The sequence below is a fragment of the Ambystoma mexicanum genome, chromosome 2p (genome assembly GCF_040938575.1).
Source record: "Ambystoma mexicanum isolate Mex_15411 chromosome 2p, UKY_AmexF1_1, whole genome shotgun sequence".
In the NCBI taxonomy this organism is placed as follows: Eukaryota; Metazoa; Chordata; class Amphibia; order Caudata; family Ambystomatidae; genus Ambystoma; species Ambystoma mexicanum.
Genome location: NC_090923.1, coordinates 672,397,158 through 672,420,081, shown reverse-complemented (window position 1 = coordinate 672,420,081; position 22,924 = coordinate 672,397,158). Strand labels below are relative to the sequence as shown.

General features: G+C 44.4%; 1 protein-coding gene and 1 long non-coding RNA gene across 2 annotated transcripts in view; both read right to left on the bottom strand.

The window, feature by feature from the left end:
• LOC138567782 (putative uncharacterized protein DDB_G0271606) overlaps positions 1-16,187 on the bottom strand; it is a 167,739-nt gene extending 151,552 nt beyond the window's left edge. Inside the window, exon 1 of the mRNA XM_069646274.1 lies at positions 15,947-16,187. Coding sequence (XP_069502375.1) covers positions 15,947-16,187 — 241 coding nt within the window. The remainder of the gene's footprint in view (positions 1-15,946) is intronic.
• Positions 16,188-22,299: 6,112 nt separating this feature from the next.
• Positions 22,300-22,924, bottom strand: part of LOC138566682 (uncharacterized) — a 325,469-nt gene continuing 324,844 nt past the window's right edge. The window contains exon 3 of the long non-coding RNA XR_011301991.1: positions 22,300-22,717. This is a non-coding gene — a long non-coding RNA (uncharacterized lncRNA). The remainder of the gene's footprint in view (positions 22,718-22,924) is intronic.

The window sequence follows — 22,924 nt, the reverse complement described above, 5'->3', positions numbered from 1 at the left end:
GTGATCCAACCACACTATAGAAATTGAAAATAAAGGGTTGCTGAGCTTAATTCTTGTATTTTGTCTTCTCTTTCACTGAGTCTGTCACATAATCGACAACTTCACTGCACCACAGAATTTTTAAACCACTTGTGTGCCTTCAGCAGCACTGTCCTTGCCACAACCTCCATTCACAAAATATAATTAACATGTTAGGCTAATTGCATTGTAGTGGTCTTAAAGCACTGGGTCCTTGCACCTGAATGAGAACATGGTAACCTTGCCCAGGGTGTCAAACCAGACCGTGGTCTGTGGAAAGACAGGGAAGAAGGGAAATTTAAGGAATGGAAGGACAAAGCAGCCCAAATGGCTGGCAAGATAGACAGACTTGGTTAACAACATTAGGCTGAAATAAACACATGGTATAGTGATAGTGTACCCTGAGAAGAATGTCAGAAACGTGTTGGTGTTTGGTTATAGAGAAGGGGTACACCAGGTGAAAAAATGGGAGACGTGTCCCTAAGGGTATCCTCTCGTTTAGATGGTTCTTAATGTTTAAGTGAGACATGGAAATGTTTTAAAGTCTAGTTAAGGATATGTGATGGCTTTGAGATGTGCTCAACAGTTCCACTAAGTTGTGGTGGCTGTTAAAGCCAGGTAGTGATGTTGAAATCAATCTCCTGAAAAGCGCTCATGAGGTCTGACGGAAAGTAAGCCTATTGACAGAAGAGGTATGGCCATACAATGGTGGTGTCCAGGCAACTGCAAGAGTGTTACCAGAGCTGGCTAATGGGGCGGCTCTTGGTGGATCCGGGATCCGGAATAAGCTCTCTAGTGATATCCCGGGATCCGGCTTGCTTCTGCCCCAGCCCTGGCAAATAGGTGTGCTCGCCCAGAGCACATTAGATCACCAAGGCCCAGTGGCATACCGAGCGAGGGGGAGCCGCTGCGGGACATTCGTCAGTGGGACACCTCTACCGTTGGGCACCTCAATGAGGGTGCCCAACGGGAAGGGTGTCCCGCTGGCAGGACAATGTGTTCTGAGCAATTCCTGCTCAGCACGCTCATTGTCCTGGCAGCAGGACACCTTACCCTTTCCGAACAGGAGAGGTGTCCAGCTGCCAGGACAATGTCCCAAGGAGCTGCGGGCAGCAGAGGGGCTGTCACGTTTCTCTGTGTAAACAGAGCATTAGAATGTGAGTCATTAGGCACTGATGGGAGGGCCTATTAGCATGGACCTTTGTCGTTGGAAATGTGAATGGGAGGGAGTGATAAGTGTGCAAAATGTTGTATGTTGAAGAAATAATTACTATGGCTTTAAAACCCAAGGGGGATTTGTTAGGCTCACTTTGAATGATGGATGGGGAGAATAAAACTGAAACCATACTCGTATTGCTCAACTTATTTCTATGACAATGTATATAGTGTATAGTTAGTTCACCATGAAAGGCTAGTTTATTATGTAATGTGGTTTGGTTCTAAGGCTTTGTTATAAATAAAGTATAATTTAAGCACATGAAATGCAAAGCAAAACCTTAATAAATACAAATATCAACTAAACCATTAAACCAAAGTGTGTGATACTGGCCAAATCATGTAATCCCACTGTGTCTCATCTGCAGCTCTGTAAGTGATTCTGATTCACTTCATAGCTTATGTTAATATATCATGCTATTATAAAAAAAAGCCAAATTACCATAAAGTTGCTCCATATATAATAGTGCAATTTAGATATGTTGCACCACAAATGCTCCTTGCAATGTCCTTTTCTCTGAGGTCACTTCTGTTGGTACCAATCCATATGCAAATGAGGAGGTTTGCATGTATTTTGCCCCAGAGCGCCTGGACAGAGCCCTCTACAGATGAGTTTCCTGCATCTGTAATGACACTGCAGTTTTTTTTTGTTTTTTTTTGTTTTTTTTTGTTAAAATGCCATCTGCGACTAATGTTACCAAAAAAGTATAATGGGGCGGTGGTGTCCAGTTTGTAGGCACGAATGAGACCATATGGAATTGCGCACACTGCATTTGGGGGGAAAGTAGCAGGACTTTTTTTGTGGCACCCCCTCGCCCCCACTCTTGCAATGCTGGATACTCCCCTGCCGAGGACAACCACCAGGTTCGCGAGGGTCAAACACCCTGTGACAGAGCAGAAAGTGCACTGTGCACACAGAGCAGAATACATTTGGAAAACACAGTGATCTCCGTGTCCCCAGCTTCGCAGGCTCGGTAATGTTATCTGCTCTGTGCTCACAGAACAGATTACATTATCGAGCCTGCAAAGCTGGGGACTCAGTGATCATTGCCTTTGCCAAATTGATTGCGGTATTTGTAGTCTTGAGAAGATGGCTTGAAAAGTACACAAACCATACTAAAGTACACACAGACTTATCTTACTATGGTTTGTGTACTTTTCAAGCCATGAAAGTAATTGCACCATTCTTAAACTATTTCGAACATCTTCTACTCAGAGTTCAACTGCCAGCTCTGCCCCTCTGAACTCTGCCCCTCGTCCAAACTCTGCCCCATCCCAGCTGTTGTGGGACCCCTCCTTCAAATTGTTTCCATTTCCACCACTGAGTGTTACCCCTAAAATGAAAATACAGAACTACTTCATCCCCAATGAAAGTGATTGTTGGATTGTTCTCCCCCTATACAGGACTCTCAAATCTAGCTATGTTTTAGGATTGTACTGAATATTTCAATTGTTTATCAAATCCAGCGAAGTATGGTATTATACTCAATTGCTCTGTTAGGCGTAGGCCTCTCACCCACTATACAGGACTCTCAAATTCCAGCTGTTTTCGCACCATGCAGGATTCCCGAAATCTAGGCATTCAGCCATACTGTGAAGATCAGCTGCAAAACATACAACCCACTAACCAAAAAAGCTCCAACTTTCTGCATACTTAACTCACTCAAAAAACGAACACAACCACCTCTCGCACCGCAAGCCGCATTCACTTCACCATATGGCAACAACACATAAACCGCACCAACAGCACACGAGGACTGACATTGCTCCGTTACTCCCGCCAAAGCTTACCGCACAGTGTATACTGAGATGAAGCTGCCAACGGAACACCACTCCTCTCACAATCCTACTCCCTCTTCGCCATGGGCGTAATTTTAGGGGGGGATAGGGGTGTTTGTCCCCCGCCCTACTAGCCCACCCCGGCTTCTCGTTTGCAGATCCGCCAGAGGGCCTGGGGAACAACTCCGTTGGTGACGGTGCGTGGTACAAATACCTTTAACATTTAACCTTTCTATGTCCCGCCACACTGCAACTCAAGTGAGTTTACAGAGTGAGGGTCTTTCTTACAGCCAATCTGTGACACTGTTGGAGTTGCGGTGTGCTATCTTTGCAACTGCAAAGACTCTATACACGTAAAGGGTCTTTACAAATGCAAAACCTGAGGCTCCCTGCGCTGAAGCGCGGCTCTGCTATTGATGCATGAGCAGCGAATGCTGGCAGGAAGCTGAGAGCTGCCTACCAGGTGATGACATTGGCAGCAATATTCTCTGCCACGTGGATCCTGCCCATGCTGGAGAAGTGAGGCATCTCTCCCCGTTTCTGCTAGTCACTGGCTGGCAATGGGTAGACTTACTAAGCTCACCTCCAGCCTAATGCACAAGCAGTGACTGATTGGGATGCAGGGAGATACCCTGTGCTGGATAGCTCCCCTCTTGATCAGGGCTGTCCCTTTATGCCCTGCCCAGGAGAGATGTCACACGCAGCAAGGCTTGTCCTCAACGCCTGCCTGTGCGAGCAGCACTGGGGCAGAATAGAAACGTGTATTCCTGTCTGCAGTTCCACCTCGTGTGTACAATGAAATGGGGTCATATAGCCAAATAAGAGACCACTTAACACACGCGGACAGATTTGATAGTCTTTACGGATTTTTTTGCTCAGCAGTGTTTTTGAAAAAAAAAATGTTATATGCATTTTAGAGTGACCTGGTGAAACAGAAAACCAGTGGAACAGTCCTTGCATAGAGGGAGTTTCAGGCTGTTTCCCATGTGTTAATAAGAACGCACACGACTGCAGCAGACAAAAAAACACCTCCAAGATGTCCAACCCCAGGATCGGACTGGGCCATAAAGTTGTCTCGGGCACCAATGAAAAACTGGCCCTCAGTTGCAAATGACGTTTATTTCCGTTTGTGACAGACTGATTACTACCCAAGGGGGAGGTTTTTGATAAAAATCTGATGCAAATTGTGCATGTTAAAGCATATTTATTCAGCATCACTGGTCAGACCTACTAGCCGCATAGTGTAGTAGCTCATCAAACTGGCCCACATTGGCCAAAGAAGTGGCCCACTTTGACCCAAAAAACAAACTGGCCCACACCAGCATTTTGTGGTTTTGGTTTGGCCATGGGCCTATTGCCCCATAGGCCAGTCAGACCCTGTCAAACCCTAAAGACTTGAGGTTTTAAACAGAGCCTTGGCTACCTAAAGTGTTATCACCCATTCACGAGCACAGCCAGTTTACCAGTCTTAACTTTTCTGACGGATCAGATTCCAATCCCACAAAGCCATTGGCTCCCTGCAGACTGAGATAGATGCTATATTGCAGGGTTGGTGTCAGTCTTAAGTTGGACCTCATGCAGATGAGAGGCCATGCAGCACACTTCATTCACCCAGGCCCCTCTTATCATACTCTTGCTATCCTGGCCATACCCTGGACCTTGTTGCCCTGGGGTCCTCACTCGTAATTGGGGGTTCTAGGTGCTCCTCTGCATTTTAGATTTTGTCCAGTAGCAATTGAATTTGATGCAGCTAGTGTAAGGCACACACAATTTGCTGCATCCGTTAGGGTGTCTAGGATTGGTACAAGAGCTTCTGACAACAATAGCGTAGCTTTAACCATAGGAAGAGGGAAACTGTTGTGTAGCATGACTTCATAGTTGAATACTCGTGATTTGTTGTCTCTCTCTGAAGGTGGGAGACTGCACTTTTAGACCAAGACGCAGTGCCGCAAAGTCATACCAATGACAGATGTGTGCTACGTAAACTCCGTTGGCACTGACATAGACTATAACATCTGTGAGATGGTTATATATGGTTGTTTGGTGTCCTTATCCGTGGCCTATTCTCTATAGTTGCCCCACATAGCCTATTGGCCCAAAGTGGCCTTGTTGTGCCACCATTAGCCACAAGCTTGTGAGAGAGCTCATTGAGTAAAGTGTTTGAAACTGTGATTTTTTTACAACCTGCAGTCTCTGACCCTGGCGGAGCCAATTGCATATTTATTTATTCATTTTTGCCTTTTTAAAGCATGCTTAACCCGAAGGCATCTAGGCGCTGGTTACAGGACAAGGTCTGGTTAGGGTCAGATTGGCTGATGAAGATAGACCCAGTCCACTTGGCGAATAGTGTCTTCAGAATATCCAGTATGAAGGTTCAGAGCAAAGGGAGGGCGGCAGAGAATTCCAAAGCTTTGAAGCAATGACTGGGAAGCTAGCGCCACTTGCCCTGGATCTCTTGTATCTGGGAACTGTGAGGCGGTGGCAGAAGGCTGACCGTGTGGGCCTTGTCGATTTGGCCTTTTCCAGCCTTTGTGAAAGGTATGCTCGGCCTGTATTAGTTAGGCACCAGTGGGTGATAGAGAGGGTTTTGAATTTGATGCGTTCACGAATCAGTAGCCAGTGCGCCTTTCTTCTGGCATCGCAAATGTGCTCATATTTGGGAAGACCAAGGGCAGCTCGTAGGGCATTGTTTTGGATGATTTGCATTTTATTGATGTTCTGCTCAGAAGTGCCAGTGAGTGGAGCGTTGCAGTAGTCTGGTGTTGATGCCATCATGGCTTGTGCAATAGTGATACGATTATTGATGAGAGGAAGGGTCTGCTGGCATTAATACATTTCGTAGGGCGGGCAGCGGAGGATGCAATGGAGCTGACTTGTCTCAGCATGTCTAGGGTGACATCCAGGAAAATTCCTAGTGTTTTCACTGTTGATTAGACCGGCATAATGAAACCATCTATCACAAAGGAGTTCTCTTGAGGAAATTGATATGGTCTGGGGCAGTGTGAGTGATAGGAACAATAGGGACAATAAGATACGAGATGGGCAGTTCTGGGGCAATCAACGTGGCATGAAGCAATTCTAGGATACATTGATATGGAATGTGGCAGTTCTGAGGCCATGTGCGCACCACAGAGTAGTTCTGGGGCAATTGACATGCTATGGGGCAGTTCCACGGGCATTTAACGTAGCATGGGGTCGTTTTGGGAGCAATTGATGCATCATGGGATAGTTCTGATGGTAATTAATGTTGCATGTAGCACTTTTCGGCCTTGTGCATATCATGAGGTTATTCTTTGGCAAGACATAAGATGGGCCAACTTTTGAGGCAACTGATGTGGTTTGGGGCATTTCTGGGAGAAATGTGAGTGATAGAGGCAACATTCATAGGCATTGTGAAGTGACAGGGGCAGTGGCCGTGGCATGTGGCTGTTCAGGGAAATGGCCTTGACATGCTGCTGTTCTGCAGCACTTGTGGTAGTTCTGTGTCCAATGGACAAGGGGCAAGTCTGCGAGCACTGATTAATATGAGGCAAAACAAAGCAACACTGGCAGTTATGGGGGCAATGGACTTGAGATGGGGTGGATCTGGGGCCAGATAGTATGACGTTGTCAAGACTGGCATTATGTTCGGGTGCAATGTAAACACCAGATTGACCATGATTTTACAGGAACAGCACATCGCGACTTTTTTGAGACTGGCATCACAAATTCCCGGGGGTTAATTTAAACACATCTACATTTCCCACAGCCCATTGTGCTGCCAGTTTAAAGAACGTCATAACACATATTACAGTGCCTAAACTGAGGGTCAGCAGTTGACTATCTTTTTTTAAAAAATACAAATAATGGTACAATAGTGCCTTACCATGGATAGATTTGTGAAGCAGGAGGAGAAATTAAATCTGGCCCTGATTTGCATTGTCACCTATCCAGCCTGGTGAAGGTATGAGAAATTTGGTATGAATTAAGGCAGTTCAAAGAGAGTCCTGGTAGCAAAGTTAATGTTCTTATTAAGGGGACAGAATGCATATTTTGGGAATCCCAAGAGGATGCTGACACAGTAGTCCAGTTTTGAGAAGGCAAAAGTGGTTAAGAAATGCTTGGCGTTGTTGAAAGGAAGGAGGTGCCTGATTTTCCTAATATTTAGGAGGTTGGGGCAAACTGCTGTTCCAGTTTTGGAGATAAAAGAGAAGGTGTGAGAAGGGTTTTAGATGACATCATAGTTTCTAGGTGAAGAAGAGTAGGGGAGAGTGTCAGGTGTGAACTGGATAGAGAGAGGAAGAGATAAGAGAGTGCTTTTTGCAGGGAAGAAGAGTTTTAACATCAGAGAGTGCAAAGCCATCCAATATTTAATGGCAGAGAGACAGTTGAACATTTTGATAGCGAGATATCAGAGGTGAGTTCTGGAAAAGAGAAGATTTGGCTGTCGTCTGTGAAGATTTGGTCCGTGAACCAAAAGGGGGCGATTAGTGCCCCAAGAGCAGAGGTGTAGAGTGCAAAGAGGAGTGGACCCAAGACAGAGCCTTGTGGAATATCAACAGTTAGAGGAGTGGGTTGAGAGTTATTGTTGCTCGAGGAGACATAGAATTGGCAAGGTGCAAGGTAGGAATCAATTCAGGCAAGGGCTTGATCACGAATCTCAAGAAGAATGAGAGTATTAAGGAGATCGGGGTGATCGACAGTGTCAAAGGCAACAACCAAGTCAAGGAGAATTAGAATAGAGGATAGGTTGGAGCGCTTAGCAGAGGCAATGAAGTTGGACACATTTATGAGAGCAGTTTCAGTGGAGGGACAGGAGTGAAAGCCTGCTTGTAGGTGTTCTTGAAGGTTGTGGATGTTTAAGAAACTAGTAAAATGGTTGAGCACAACCCTTTTGAGCACTGCAAAAGGAGAAACATAGGGCGAATGTTAGCCGGTAGGTTTGAGTCAGCCACTTACTTTTTTAGGAGAGGGATGACCATGGCTGTTTTGAAAACAGAGGGAAAGCAAGCAGAATCGAAGGACGGGTTGACAAGTTCAGCTAGGTGAAAGGCCACTAAAGGGGCAATAGGCTTGACTAGCTGAGGAGCAAAGGGGTCTGATGGGGCACAAGAGGGGTTAGCCTTCATCAATAGAGATAGCACTTTGTCAGTATAAGTGTGACTAAAGTGGGAGATAGAGGCAGGGGATGATGATAGAGTAAGCAGAGTTTAAAATATAGGAGGAGGGAGTGCGAGGAAGGTCAGGAGAGAGTCTCTATGTTCGCATTACATTCTGAAACGTATTGGTTCAAGTGGATCACAGATTATTGACCATGATGCACACTTGTATTCACTCCTCCATGCCTCTTCTTGTTATTCCTCAAGCTGCTGCATTCACCCCATGTTAATTATTTGGGATATTTATAGTTCTCTGTTTTCTTCGTTCCCTCGCTCTGCCATGTCAAAAAATAACAGAAAAAAGACCAGAGGCTTGAAAGAGTGCACATGAAGTGTGGATCAATGTTAACAGGACAAGTTCAGTTCTTCAGATATTCCAAACAAATGATGTGTTTTACTTATTTGCATGGGCGTAGAAAATGGGGGGCATAAGGGGCTACATTTCCCCCGCAATTTGAAACAGAGGGGATACAATATAATGGAGCAAGTGAAAGGAAAGGCTGTTTATTTTTCTAATTGGAAAGCATGACCTTCTGTTTAGAAGCCTGCCTTTCTGTTCCCAAGTGCTAGAAATGTAAACAGACTGTGATTTCATTCTTTTGAATTGCCCATTAAGGTGACTGTTCTGTGGAGTAGAGGGTGAGTGGGCGCATAGCTGAATGCGGTCTCAACCCTCCCACCTTCCTGTCAGAGGCTGGAGGGCAAACCTGAGAAATCAAAGGCATTCTTCGGAACATCTTTTCAAAGATAGTGAAAAGATTTTAATGTTAAGTCCACAAAGTCACTAAGTATATTTCTTTTTGTATGATTCAGAATTTAAAAGATATTAACATTCAAATAGAATGGCTGAAATTGTGTAATGTATTTAAAAGCAAATAGAAGCCATTTAACGCCTCCTCGTTCCTACCACATCCACTGTTCTGTGACAAAAACTCAGGCAGGCGCATCTTTGGAGTGTCAAATGATTTCAGATTGGCCTGCCCCCCATTTACCATTTGATTGCTTTATTTAGATTTAGCAAGATGAGAATTGCTCTTCTGTTAAATACATACTGGTTATTGTTTGGTAAGAGATGGGTTAGAGATGAGACCTGCACTTTTGTATCAGCGGGATACAGAAATGTCACACTTTAAGAAAGAGCATGCTTTGTTAGCCGTTCATGCTGAGGGCCTGACCAGAAATCTGTAGAAAACTGATATTTTACAGTTTGTCACAGAGAGAACTTGTGAAAAGTGTTACCGGAAGACACATTTATTTACAAGAGGGGTCACTTTCCCTAACCATTTTGGTTTGGAAGGCAACATTTCCTCGACAAATTACAACCCAGGTACAGAATGAAAGAACAGATACAAGACAGATGATGGAGTAAAACATCTTTCACCACCTGAACAAGAGAAGTCTTGGCTAAGCAGTAGTTTTCAAACCTGGACTTGAAGGAGCTTTTCAGTCCCCAGCCCTGGAAACACTACTTCTAGGTTCCATGTCCTACTGGACCTACTTGCTTGCCCCTGGAGGGGAGTTGCCGCCTGCTGACTTCGCCACTCACCCCAGAGCAGGGTTGGCATCAGCGACTTTAAATTTCTTCTGTTGAAATGTGCCATGGAGCTTTGGGTTCCAGGAGCAGGTGCCCTGGGTTGGAAGTCTTATGAAACAGAAACATATCCCTTTCTTTTGGGACATTAAATGTGTGCAGCAGTCACATTGCAAATGATAACCTCCCCCTGGCAGTCTCTAGGAATGTCCTTAGCACCTTGTTGCCTTTTTATTCAGAATTTTCCATCATTAGCATCCTGCTGCCAAAGAGCAATCAATAGCTTTTCAGGGGACATTTAGTGTTTCAGCTCCCTTCTGGCTGCCTTTCCTGTGATAATGTGCAGCTATTAACCACCTCACTGCATTATTTTAACTTTATTATACACCCCACTTGCGCCTCTGACTGTTTTTACCAGTTGTAAGACAAAGGGGGCCCTCAAACATCATGCTGGTGCTTCCCCGGAGCCCCTTGCCAGACTGTCCCAAATTCTACGGATCCCAGTTTTGCCACTTTGCTCATAAATACATGTATGTAAATACGCTCAGTAAATGTGTGCTTGTGCAATTTTGCTGGACATTTACTACATTGACATGATGAAGGTGGCAAATTAGCTTAGTAGGTTGATGCTAAATGTTGGCAAAGTGAAATATCTTTAAAAAGTTTGTGAAAGGCTTTTCTCTTTCGTTTATTAGGTAAATTGAATGGAAATGTTTTCTGAGATGTTTTCACCATTACGGACCTCCTTTAATTAGGTACAACATCCGCCCAAGTGTGCTTTGGCAGTAAACATGGCAGAACTGACCAGGGAGATCATAGCAGTGCACATTCGCAAACACCAACACCAGCTGACACAAGCCCCATGTCACGTACACACAAAAAACCTCCATAGCATTGTGTATACACCAAGCCACTGCAATACACAACCACATCGCCTGGCACTGCACATACTCCCTACTCCTTGGCACACCTGCATCACCTAGCACTGTGCATACACACCTCCACACTACACTGCACACTCCACTGCCAAGCTCATTCATACGCATTACCCACTGCACTGCACATGCACACACTGCTCTACATTCGCATCATCCACATAATAAATGAATATACACCACGCCAACTCTGCTCTTCACATACTTCCTCCTGCCATTCACTCCCACCATCCCCAAACTGTATGCAGTCTTAGAGCCCCAAAACTGCTCTTCACACACTGACACACAGTCTCAAGCACACATATACAGGCTCTTCCACTGCACAGAGTATTGCACTGTACACACAAATCAACCTCACCACCACACACATGGTCCCACAACTTCATTGTAGTGTACAAAAAAACACTAACCCCTGCACTGTGCACACACTCCCCTAATACTGCATGCACATACTGCCCCAACACTGCACACAAACTACCCCAACATTGATTGCACACACAGCACTGTTTCATCGTGTCCTCAGCACTAACAGGCATGCACACATCACAGGCCCAGCACTGCATACACACACACTGCCCGACTAATGCATACTGACAACTCACCCCCAAGGCTCTATACACACACCACCCTCAGAACTGCACTGTGCACACACACGTTCCAACAGTGCACTCCACACATCTCCCTGCAGCTCATTCTGTCCTAGCACAACACATATTCATCCCACTGCACCATAGACACACCTACAGGATATGCCTATGAGGGCTAGCGGACTTACTGAGGCCTGGGCTTAATGTGCTGGTGTTCATAATGGTATCTTGCTTTATTGTGATAAATACAAATTATGGAATTTGGCCTCACTGTGCTAACATAGTACATTTAAATCCACCATTGTTTTTGATAACTTGGCATATTGGTATCTGGCTTTTCTGTGTGAATTGGACATAATAGAAGCTGCCATTGATGTCCATGTTGGGTGTTATGGAATCCTTCACTGCTGTGGTATCTAGACATCAGGCAACCTGGCACTGCCCCCTAATTGGAATCATGGATATTGGCACTATTATACTAATTGTGCATAACCTTGACAATGGTGTGGGTACCTGGGTATTGAATGTATTTATTTATTTTTTACATTCGTAAAGCGCCCAAACCCTGGGGCACTAGTGCGCTGTTGCAACCAGTTACACGAAACAAGCGTAAGTGAGGCAATACATAGAATGCTGTGGACATGAGATAATAACAGAGGTGAAGTTAATACAGACCAAAAGTCAATTGTTCCTGCAAGGAGGAACAGTGTGTTAGATGAAGCCCCATGTTTTCAGCAACTTTTGGAAGGTCCAGTATGAGCTTTCTGATCTTAGGGCTGTGGGAAGGGCTTTTCAGTGGTTAGCTGCTACCGAGGGGAAGCTAGCCCCACATCCTTTAGGTCTTTTGAATTTGGGTAGGATGAGCCTGTGAGCTTAGACAGCCGTAATTGTTCTGTTTGGTGTTGCTCTTTCAATTTTCTGGGCTAGATAACGCGGGCGGTGTTGCTCAGACATTTATGAGTGATGGATAGAGTTTTAAAGATGACCCTTTCCCTGACTGAGAGCCAGTGTGCTTTCTTTCTTGAAGTTGAAATATGTTCTCTCCTCGGGATGTTTAATGCGGCTCTGAGGGAGCTATTTTGAATTAACTGGAGTTTGTTCATGTTTTTCTTGGAGGTTCCAGCGAACAACACATTGCAATAATCTACTTTTGCGCCTGTGGTGGCTCTTGCTTTGGTCAGACAGCTCTCTGGTGTCAAAAAGCATCTTGCTGCAGAGATGAGTTTTGCTGTGTAAGCTGCTGAAGAGGCAACAGCGCTGACTTGTTTGGTGGGGGATAATGCAGAGTCCAGGTGTACGCCGAGGGTTTTTACCATAGTAGAAACGGGGATCTGGAAGCCATCTACACTGAAGGATGAGTATTATGGGCTGAGTTTCTGCATCATAGAGGGTGATCCTGCCAGGAGGATCTCTGTCTTTTCGTCATTAAGACAAAGGAAGTGTGTGAGCATCTATGTTTGAATAGTAGAGTAGATGTGGTTGAAGGTGAGGCAGTCTTGTTCATAGGAACCTGACAAGGGGAGAAGGATTTGGGTTTCATCGGCATAGTTGGTATAGGATATGCTGATGTCAAAAAGAGGTTTAGTGAATATATTGTAGAGGGAGGGGGAGACACAGGAGCCTTGAGGGACCTCACCCGGGATGGGGGTAGGGGCGGAATTGGCAGTGTCGGAGAAGACTCTCATGGTTCTACCTTCTAGGAAGGAGGCCATCCAGGAGGTGGCATTGGTGGAGAAATGTGCTGATGAGGTGAGGTGGTGGCATAAGGTGGTGTGCTCAACTAAATCGATGGCGGCCGATAGGTCTAGTAGGAGCAGGAAAGCAGGTTTGCCATTGTCCCTGAGGGTATAAAGTTGAATTTTTAAGTCCAGCACGGCTGATTCCGTGTCGTGACCTGGCCAGAAGCCTGACTGATGCATGCCAAAAATATGGTTGGATTTGAGATATGATTGGATCTGGTTGGAGGCTACCCTATCCAGAATCTTGAGAAGGAATGGAACGGTAGTGATACGGCGGTAGTTATCGGGATATCCAGGGTCGAGTGAGGGTTTTTTCAGCAGGGGGTGGTACCAGGATTGCTTATGGCTGGCTTTAACAAGGTTAGTGGATAAGGAGGCATTTATGAATTCTGTGATGAAGGGGATGAGTGAATCAGAGCAATCTTTGATTATGGATGCTGGACAGGCATCTCCCTTACAGTTCGAGTGTTTGAGATTGTTAACCATGTTGCTGGTTTCTAGCTCAGATATTTGTCTGAAGTAGAAGGCAGGTGCCTGGTGTACTCTGGTGAGAGTAGGTGTGGTAGTGGGGTAATGTTTGGCTTGTTAAAGCTTGATTTTTTTCTGTAGCCGACATATTTTCTTTCGCATGGCATTCTGAGTGTTTGTGCATCAGGTCTCGTCTTTTTCAATAGCGATTGGGGCTGTGGTGGGTCTATCTAGTTCCCTGAGGATTTTGAATAGTTCCTTGGAATCAGAATTGGTGTTTCTAATTCTTGTGTTATGGATTTGTGCTTTTGCTGCTGTGATAGCTAGTTTGTATTATTTTGCTATTTTATTAAATGCAGTTTTAGGAAGATTGGAGGGGTCTTTTTTCCTGATGGCTTCTGGCTGACGTTTCTAGGTGCGCAGGTCTCAGAGCTCTGAGTTGAACCACAGGTTGAGGTGTCAGGATTGCTTAGCCTTTCTAGGTGGGGGGGGGGCACTAAGTTGACTACATTGGTAAGTGTGTTGGCATAGGGATCTGCTAGGGCTTGGGGGTCAGTTACATAGAGTGCTTCCCATCTGAGAGGTAGAAGGAAGGGGGAGATGGATTTGTTTGTGATGTTGCAGCCACTGCGGGCTGGGGTATGTGGGAGAGTGGGTAGGAGTGCTGAGGTTTGCTTGTGAGAGGAGAATGCGTACGCAATGATGTGCTGGTCAGACCATGGACAGGAGGTGTTAGTGGAGATGTTCACCTGGCTAGTCAGGTGAGCTATCCAGTCGAGAATCTTACCTTTGTTGTGTGTCGAAGAAAAGACACAGTGTGTAAAGCCAAGGTCAGTGAGAGAATTAGCTGTGATCTGGCTGCTGAGTCTGTTGGGTCGTGGAGGCCAAGATTGAGGTCACAATATATAAAACAAGTATGTGTCCTTGACCACTCGCGCGTACATCCCGATATTTATTACAAGTTTGTAATATCCTTTACACATTAACCATTTTAACAGAACAGCTAGAAGTTGTCAATTTGTCTTTTGTAATGGTGGTTTGCCGGTAGTGTGCCAACACGTGTTTCAACCCTCCAATGAGTTCTTGTTCAGGGTGTTTCTTGTTCTTACTGAATTCATGCTCTATGCAATGCTTAGAAAACTCCCTGGTTTATTCCAGCCAATTGCACATTTCCCTTCTGTTTACATGCACTTGTGTGCACAAATCAAATTAATACATTACCAACCGGATTTGCATACAGATTCCACCAAAACGTTACAGCATCATAATTTTCCAGCATGGGTTATAAAAAGGAACGAGATGAGACATAGGATGCATTGTTATACATGTATGTATGCCCCCAATACACTTTTTAAACCCTACACCTGACACCTCACCCTTATTATTCATGTTTCCCATATATGGCTCTACAACCCTTCACCTGCCACCATTAACACGTGTGCACCACAACCAAGCAACAAGATTTTGCGTGCCTAATCCATACCGCTATCCTACACCCATTAACTAAAAACCTATATGCGTGCCCAACCCTGTCCTTGGCACTTGGTTGTCCAATTGTTTATTACCGTTTCTTGTTCCTTACTCAATTCACGCTCTATGCCATGTTTAGATAATAGGGTCAGTTTCAAAAGGGTAGCGTGCAACCCATGTGGGGATCAGGGATGGCTATGGAGTAGTTGGTAGCCTGGGGCTGGGTTGGGCAACCATGTTTGGAGGTGGGATGCGGGGGGGGGTGCTGGCAGGTTGTGGTGAGATGACTCATGATAAGGGGTTAAGTCATAATGATTGGTATAGGGGTGGGGAGAGGTCTTGCATCTCAAGTCGAGGTGTGCGTTTCTGAAGAGGGTGGAGGCTGGAAGGTGGGTGGGGTGGTATGTGGAGGTTCATAGGCCAAGTCTGGTGTTTCGTATAGCAGTGCTCAATGGCCGTGGTGTGACTGTTTCTATGGATAGCCATCTTGATGCGTTAGTGTGCTTTTAATAGGTGGGTATGGGGCTCCTTGTGTGTGTGAGCCTGGGAGGGTTATCTCTGGCAGTAGGACATTGCACCCTGATGTGTTGTGAAGAGGAGATGCTTGTGGCGTCATGAAGAGTTTCGAGTGCAGGATAGTAGGCGGCATGAACTGGCTCTAAAATAGTGGAGGATAGATGTAGCGCTGCTCCTGGGATATGATTGGGATCCGGTCAAACTGGCAGCGCATGATGCGAGCAGCCAGTGCACGATAACTCTAAGTGGCTTTGATCTGGTTTATATTTGCGTTGGGTCGAGGCAGTGATTGGGAGTGGAGCGCATTGATCGGGTGAGTGCAGCTGCTCAGGGCTCCAGTACAGTAGTGGGTGGCTGCAGGGATTTGTTAATCTAAGGGGCCGTGAACTGTGAGCCTGGTTAGGAGCTAGGCATGGGCAGGGCGTATAGGCAGGCATGAGGAAGTGTGTGGGGCATGGTAGTGGGTGATGTCGCAGGCATTGGAGGGGGGTGGACAGATCAGAAGAAACACTGTAAGTGCCAGCGGTACGCAACAGTACCTCAGGCTTACCTGCAGCCTTGGAGAGATCGGAGATGCTTGTCACCGGTAGGGTCTCAGACAATTGCAGCAAGCAGCGGACAGCTGCAGACAACTCCTGCTGCCTTTTGAGTCTGTCTTGGGAGGATGCCGGCTCTACCATCCGGCGGACCTTGGCGAGGGCAATAGGAAGGAGTTGCAGCCAATCAGGCTGCTCGATGGAGGCATGCGCCTCCTCCAGGAGGTGCATTACCTCTGTTTTGGCTTCGGCCATCTTTGCAGGGGTGAATGTGACCCGAAATGGGTCATTTCTCTTGGAGGACGCATGGTAAACTTTTCTGCATACTAACACAGCGCAGCTGCAGACAGCGCCTGCTGCCTTTGGAGTCTGCTTTGGAGGATGCCGGCTCCACCATCCGGCAAACCTCAGCGAGGGCAATAGGAAGGAGTTGCAGCCAATCAATCTGGTCGATGGAGGCATGTGGTAATGGTGCAAGAACCTGGTTTATTGAAGGCAGTACCTAGTAATGGTATGCATACCTTGAATTTGGGTAAGAACATCTTAAAATGGTGCATGCCAGGGCTTTTGATGTCATTATCTGGTATAGGGTAGAAAGATAAGGTGCATGGTGTGAGTACCAGAGTATGTCATGACAATACCTGACAAACTGTGGTACTCTTTGGGCTCATGATGGAAATAGCCGGTAATTAGCATTACTGCTTAGATTTATGATGACAATGCTTATATAATGCTTAAAGATGAGCTAAAACTGTTGGATTCATAAATATCTGTTCTAAGTGGAGTCTAAAGTGTTACAGCAGGCATGGTGATAGACAAATGAGTAACTGGATCCGACAACCTTTATTGTCCTCATTATACAAAATTGGGTTCTTATATCGCGCTTCATGACGGAGTCCAGCCTCTAAGCACAGGCCAGGTTTTGAACCTGTGCTGCTCGACATTGTCTTCCTTCCAAAACAGCGTGTTGCCTCTGCGCTATCTTCCCAGCCCTAGTATCTGTGACTCCTCTCCCTTTCTCAAACACTTCTCCACCCAGATCGTCTTCATTTACCACCACTCTCACTCTAATTTGTTAACAACTTTCCTCTTGTCTACTCCCTGCCTTCACTCGCCCCCACCCCCACCTTTCGTTCTCTTCCATTGAACTTTTCCACCAACCAGTGAGAGGCTCTGAAATGATTGTCAAATACCCAGAAAACAAATATTTCCTGGACAATGATAACCTTATCCTGCATCAACAAGTATTCTTCAGTCTCAGAACTGGTAGAAATGTTTTGGAAGGATCCTTCCCATTGAAAGAGCTTTCTTTGCACATGTGAAGCCACTGCAGATACTCTTCACTGTTCCAGCTTTGTCCTGAAAGTTGGTGACGTCAGTGGTGGGAGGACGGGTCTGCCTTGATCCCCTTTCCCTCACCACGTGTTATTGCCAGTATTCTGAGTGAGCTTCCATCAGCAGTGTCCTGTTAGTGCTCTGGGGCCCTAGGACTCTGAGCTTGCCCCAGAAGTAGCACCCCATGCAACAGAAATCACAGTATGTGGGTTCCTTCCAACTATACCACCTTAGTGCTATAGGACACCCAGAGTGCGGCTTTCCCCACCAATGTATTGTCAGTGATGTAAGGCTTCAAAGTAGTTTGTGCAGCAATAGCGCTAAAGGAACATTTAAATAAAAAAAACACATTAGGATTATTTGATCTTTTGAGATAGAGATTTAAATTGATTTTTTGAGACAACCGTAAGCTTCTCTGTCAAGTGCCCTGTGTTACAGGAGTCCAGCAGTGCAGAAACATATCTCTGAACTTTATTTCCTCATTTGCAGGATCCTAATTCAAGTAGTGTCTTTTACCTTTTTTTGCATAAAAGACAACCAATTATTGTGACCCTCTACAAAACATTCTTCAAATCCAGTTGAACAATATAACAATATCAAATCATCACCCTCACTACAACTACATTGAGATCTTCAAAGAGATTTAGAGAACTGTTTCCTTAAAATCCCTTTGTTAGATTTCAAATGTTTAAACATTTGTTTTAGCAGTGCACACATACTTACTTTATTTCTGTTTTGATAAAAATTACAACCATCTTTACATTTTGTGCCATAGGTGAGAAATCTACAGCTTTTTTAAAATGTATCTGTGTTTTTAAAACTGCCATTATTTGGTGTTCTTTCTTAAAATAAATCTAACAACACATACGTTTATAGGTGCTTTAACGCTTCAGCACTTAGCCCTGTAGCAGTTTGGATTGCGTCTGTAGCAAAGTCACCAAGTTGTCCCTGGTGCCCGCCCTAGAGTTTGAGTGTTTCCTACGCCCTTGCTTATTTGCAAAGGCATTGTACTCTCTTATGAGGCAGTGCCCTGTAAACCGGGCATCACTATGATTATACAGGCCAGCTTACAAAATGCCATTCCAGGTCGTCCCAATTAAAGCACATTACCATACTAGTGTGATAATGTGGTTTGTGGGGCATCATAATCTCTCGGTGCAACGCAGATGATGGCATGATAATCTGTTTAATTTTGGCAATACTGGCACAGATGCTGCTGTGGAATGATATATAGCACATGATTAACTGGGCACTTTCAAACTCGACTGGAACAGTGGGAATTAGCATGGCAAAATTTAAACTGGCTGCCTATCATGTTTAGCTGAACTTTGGCATATTTAGTAACACAGCACTTGGTGGCAACCTCCTTGCAGATAATTCGGAATGTATTTGATGTTCTGTCAGTCCTGATTGCATTTCATTAACTAGCTAATCAAATTTAAAACATCTTAGAAGGTTTGAAGAGCATCACCTGTTTCAATTCTGTGATGGCCACATACATGATTAGCTCCCACGAAAAGCTGCTATGTACTGTTGTAGACCGGGCATCTGAAGAATTGCAATCGTGCATGTGCTTTTCTTCAAAACTCCCAGTAAATCTTAAGGCTTTTTATTTCATTACTACTTTTTGAGCGCTAAAATGCAAAAGTGTGAGCCTTTTTAAAAACATTTTCCTCAAGAGCAAACTCCTGCCTTACCCCTAACCCCCACAAGTATATCTCGGTCATGTATACCAATTTTCAGACATATTACCACACCACCCCACCTCACCTCACCAATTTAATAATTCAATCCCCACGACTAGCGAACAATGCCACATAGATGACATGTGAATGAATTCCCGATTGACATATTGGAATCAGTCCAGATACTTTCAGGAAAATTCTGCATGCTAAAACTCTCGAGCAGGTGTCTGTATCCTTTGGTTCTCCAAACATTTTGAACGGCACCCCAAATTGCCCTAATCGGCATTATGAATGGTGAAGGATCCTGAGTGTCATGTCCAAAACATCTGAAGAGCCACAGGTTGCAGACTCCTGCCATAGAGTCAGTAAAGAAATGCAAATACACATCATCCCTGGTAGACCCCGCTCAGACTTGGGGTCATTAAGTTGTCTGATGTTGGTATTTTCCCCTTATTCCACTGGCATTGCCAAATTCTACCTCGAAGATGGAGTAGTTCCAGACAATGTAGCAACGTACAAAGCACCCCACCTCTGAAAAGAGATCACCAGACCCACTGAAGCAGTACATTATTGGGCAATTCCCAGTTTTCTCATGATGAAGAAAGTCCAGAAATTAGGGATCAATGTGATCACTACGACCCCCAGAATTCTGACAGCTGAAAATGCTGACTTTTTTTTGTTAAACCCCTTTACACCACATACATATGTGGGGAGAGACTCCCCGCACCCTCCCATACTAGTATTATATCCTATACCCCCACACATATATGTGTGGTGCAAGGGGGGGGGTTAGAAGAAAAAGAAGTTGGAATTTCGGGAGTCAGAATTCTGATGGTGACATTTAGGGCCATTACCGAAATTAGTCAATTACTGAAATGAGTAGAGGTTCACAGTCTGCTCCGTACAGACCATCAAGGTTTTGTCTCAGTATGGTACTGAAACCAAGATGTTTGAAGACACACTACAGCACACACACCACAAGTTAATTTTGTTCCATCAACCATGGTGTACATGTTTATGTGGCTATAACCTTTAGGGGGAAATCAAGGCTGGCCCTCACATTACTCAACTCACGTTGGATGATATGACTCAACGTGTGGCAATGGGGGCATTTAACACGATCATTTTCTTATTTGTATTTCTTATAGAGTGGGACATGCTTCAAACAGAAACACTGTACAGTGAAGTCATATTGGCAGCAGTAGCAATCCCGTCGCTGGGTGGTTTACTACATCTCTGGCAACGTACAATGGATGATGCATAAACATTTCAGTGGAGTGGAATGGGCTTGTAACATTGAGGCTGACAGGTACACAACATGCTGAGAAGCTAACAATATTCACAAAATATAAAATATTGTCATAGTTATAGTAGAATCCATTGATCACTGGGGAGGAATCATGCTATTGCAGGCATAAGGAGGTGCTTCAAGTGAGAGTAGGTGCCTTTCACGAGCAATGTTGAAGCCTGCTATTGAAGGGGTCTTGTAGAAGCAGAGGGTTCCAGTGGTGGGAGGCATGAGAAAGAAAGAGCAGAAGAGGGAAGGGATGGTGTAGTTGAGAAGTGCTAGAGATTTTGTAGTGCGAGAGGGAGAGAAGCGAGCGAGAGAGAGCTAGGTATGGGGGAAGGGCACATCCATGGACAAAATGTAAAGACTATCAGAAGAAATGTAAAATGTGAGTGTCTGCATAAAATGTCAAGCATCATTGAGGCAGTGGAAAGATGTAGGGGAGATTGGAGGGAGTTCAAAGAGGGTGCTGCTGGCTGGCAAAGTTAAGAACTTTGCCAAGAGGGGAAATGGAATAGGGTGGGAGACACAGGAGGAGGCAAAATCAGTAGTGCAGTGTGCTGAGGGCTAGAGAGGATATCAGAGTGTTAGTCACCAGATGTTAATAACTGTGGAGTCTTTCAGGGATCTTATATTTTGGCCGTATTTAATATCTGCATGGCCCACTCTTGGCTCATATTAAAAAACAATGGCATTGATGAAGCTTGATACCAACATTCAAAGACATATGTCCAGTGGTCGAAGTGAACGGGAACAGTCGGGAGCAGTGTTCCAATACTTTTTATTTTTTACTGTTAACAACTTCACTACTTCTAGCGACCATTTTCACCATTCCGGAACTGTTCTTTGTGAAGTTAAAGGACACTTCTCCATTTTACCAACAGATATCAGTTACAGCAAAACTGAAATCCGTTTCAACTCAAATGGCTGCCAACCAGCATGACTGCAACCCTTGACAAATGTGTTGCACGTTGCTTCCTTCCTGCCTTCCTACTCGGTGCCAGTCACAGTTCCACTACTTTTTTGATACACTTCTATCACTGCATTTGTCTTGATGGGTCAGAGCATGTTGCAGTTAAGTCAATGTAAAGAGGAGTGGTGATCCTATGCCCAAATAAAATAGACTTGGTAATGTGAATAAAACTAAAAATATCTACAGTGCTTAGAACATTTAATGACCATACGTCTGCAATAAAAACCTTAAGAGGCTTAGCTCTTAATCGAGAAACCTGATTATTGAAATACCCTGTACAGTGCACCCCTTAAGAACAAACTTAAGTTTTTGGTGAACCTTTGCTGAGTCCTGTCTTTCCACGTTTGTCCACTTGTGTTTTTGTGAGCCCTGATGCCTGCGGGTCCCCGACGCTATATACATAAATGAATAAATAAATTAAATACATTAATTAATTAAAACGTGTACAATGTTTCAAATACTTGGTTGACTCTAGCAAATAGCTTGACAAAATACGATTGTGTCAGAGAGCAGACAAGGAAGCCAGCATCTTTTAGCATATGACCAAATTACTTTAAACATCTTGCTGCTTGAGTTACAAGCCCTGCACACTAGCTCCTCGTATGACTCGGGAGGATAGCTCAGGGGCAACGTGCTCGCCTTAGAAGCAAGTTGACACGGAGCAGCAATGGTTCGATCCCCGGCTCCGTGCTTAGAAACCTCTGGGTATTAAGCGCGTTATAAATGACCTATCATATCATATCACCAGTAAATCGTTAACTCGTCACTGTGCTCAGTTTTGGAACGCAGTCTATATATCTGTCCCTGAGATGGAGGTGACTGCAGATTCTCTGTGAAAGGCCATACACTGTGGAATGAGCACAAGGTAAGCTTGGCACATAGAGGCAATTCACTTTGTGCCATGCAATCACTGACTTGATCACAAACCGTTCCTGATGTATTTATGTTTACTATTAGTACTAGACCGCCACAAAAAATCATTCACATGGGGGAGCAATTTAGTCAGAGTATCATTCAATCTAATCAATAAGTGCTTTGAAATAATCAAAGCACCAAACACGAATGATGTCACATAAACATACAAACTATAAGAATACATATTTTTATTATGATATGTTAGACATGATTTTTGAACCAAAATGTATATATCGTACAAAAAAGTAAGAAACAAACTGGGGTTGGGAGAAAACAATCAAATGTATCGAATAAAATGTAGAAACATAAAAATGATTGTTCATTAGGACCAAACAATAACAATGTTTTGATTGATCATCTAACCTCAATTTGGTGGTACTTGGGAATCAACTGTTACATACTTGACCAAAGCAATGCAAACTATATTCATTATTCCAATTTCCAGAGCCAACGTATATAAGCAACATGCCAACCAATTCTGGCTAATTTCATTTTATATCATTCAAGTCTTCTTCAGGGAAGCAGTTTTCAATATAGTCTCACAGTGTTGATGTTCATGTTGTTTCTAGACCATTCTAAATGACGAAAACTGCAAATAGAAATCAGACCATGTATTTAAACTGACATGGAAGAAATTAACAATGACACATATTTTAATTTCATTGTGACATATATTTACAGCAATAAAGCTGTACTCATCATTAAGTTACTACTATTGTATTTAAAACAAACCAATTCATGAAAGACAGAAAGTATCAGGCATCATCAAAGTGGACGCAAGTAGGCAAACAGGGGT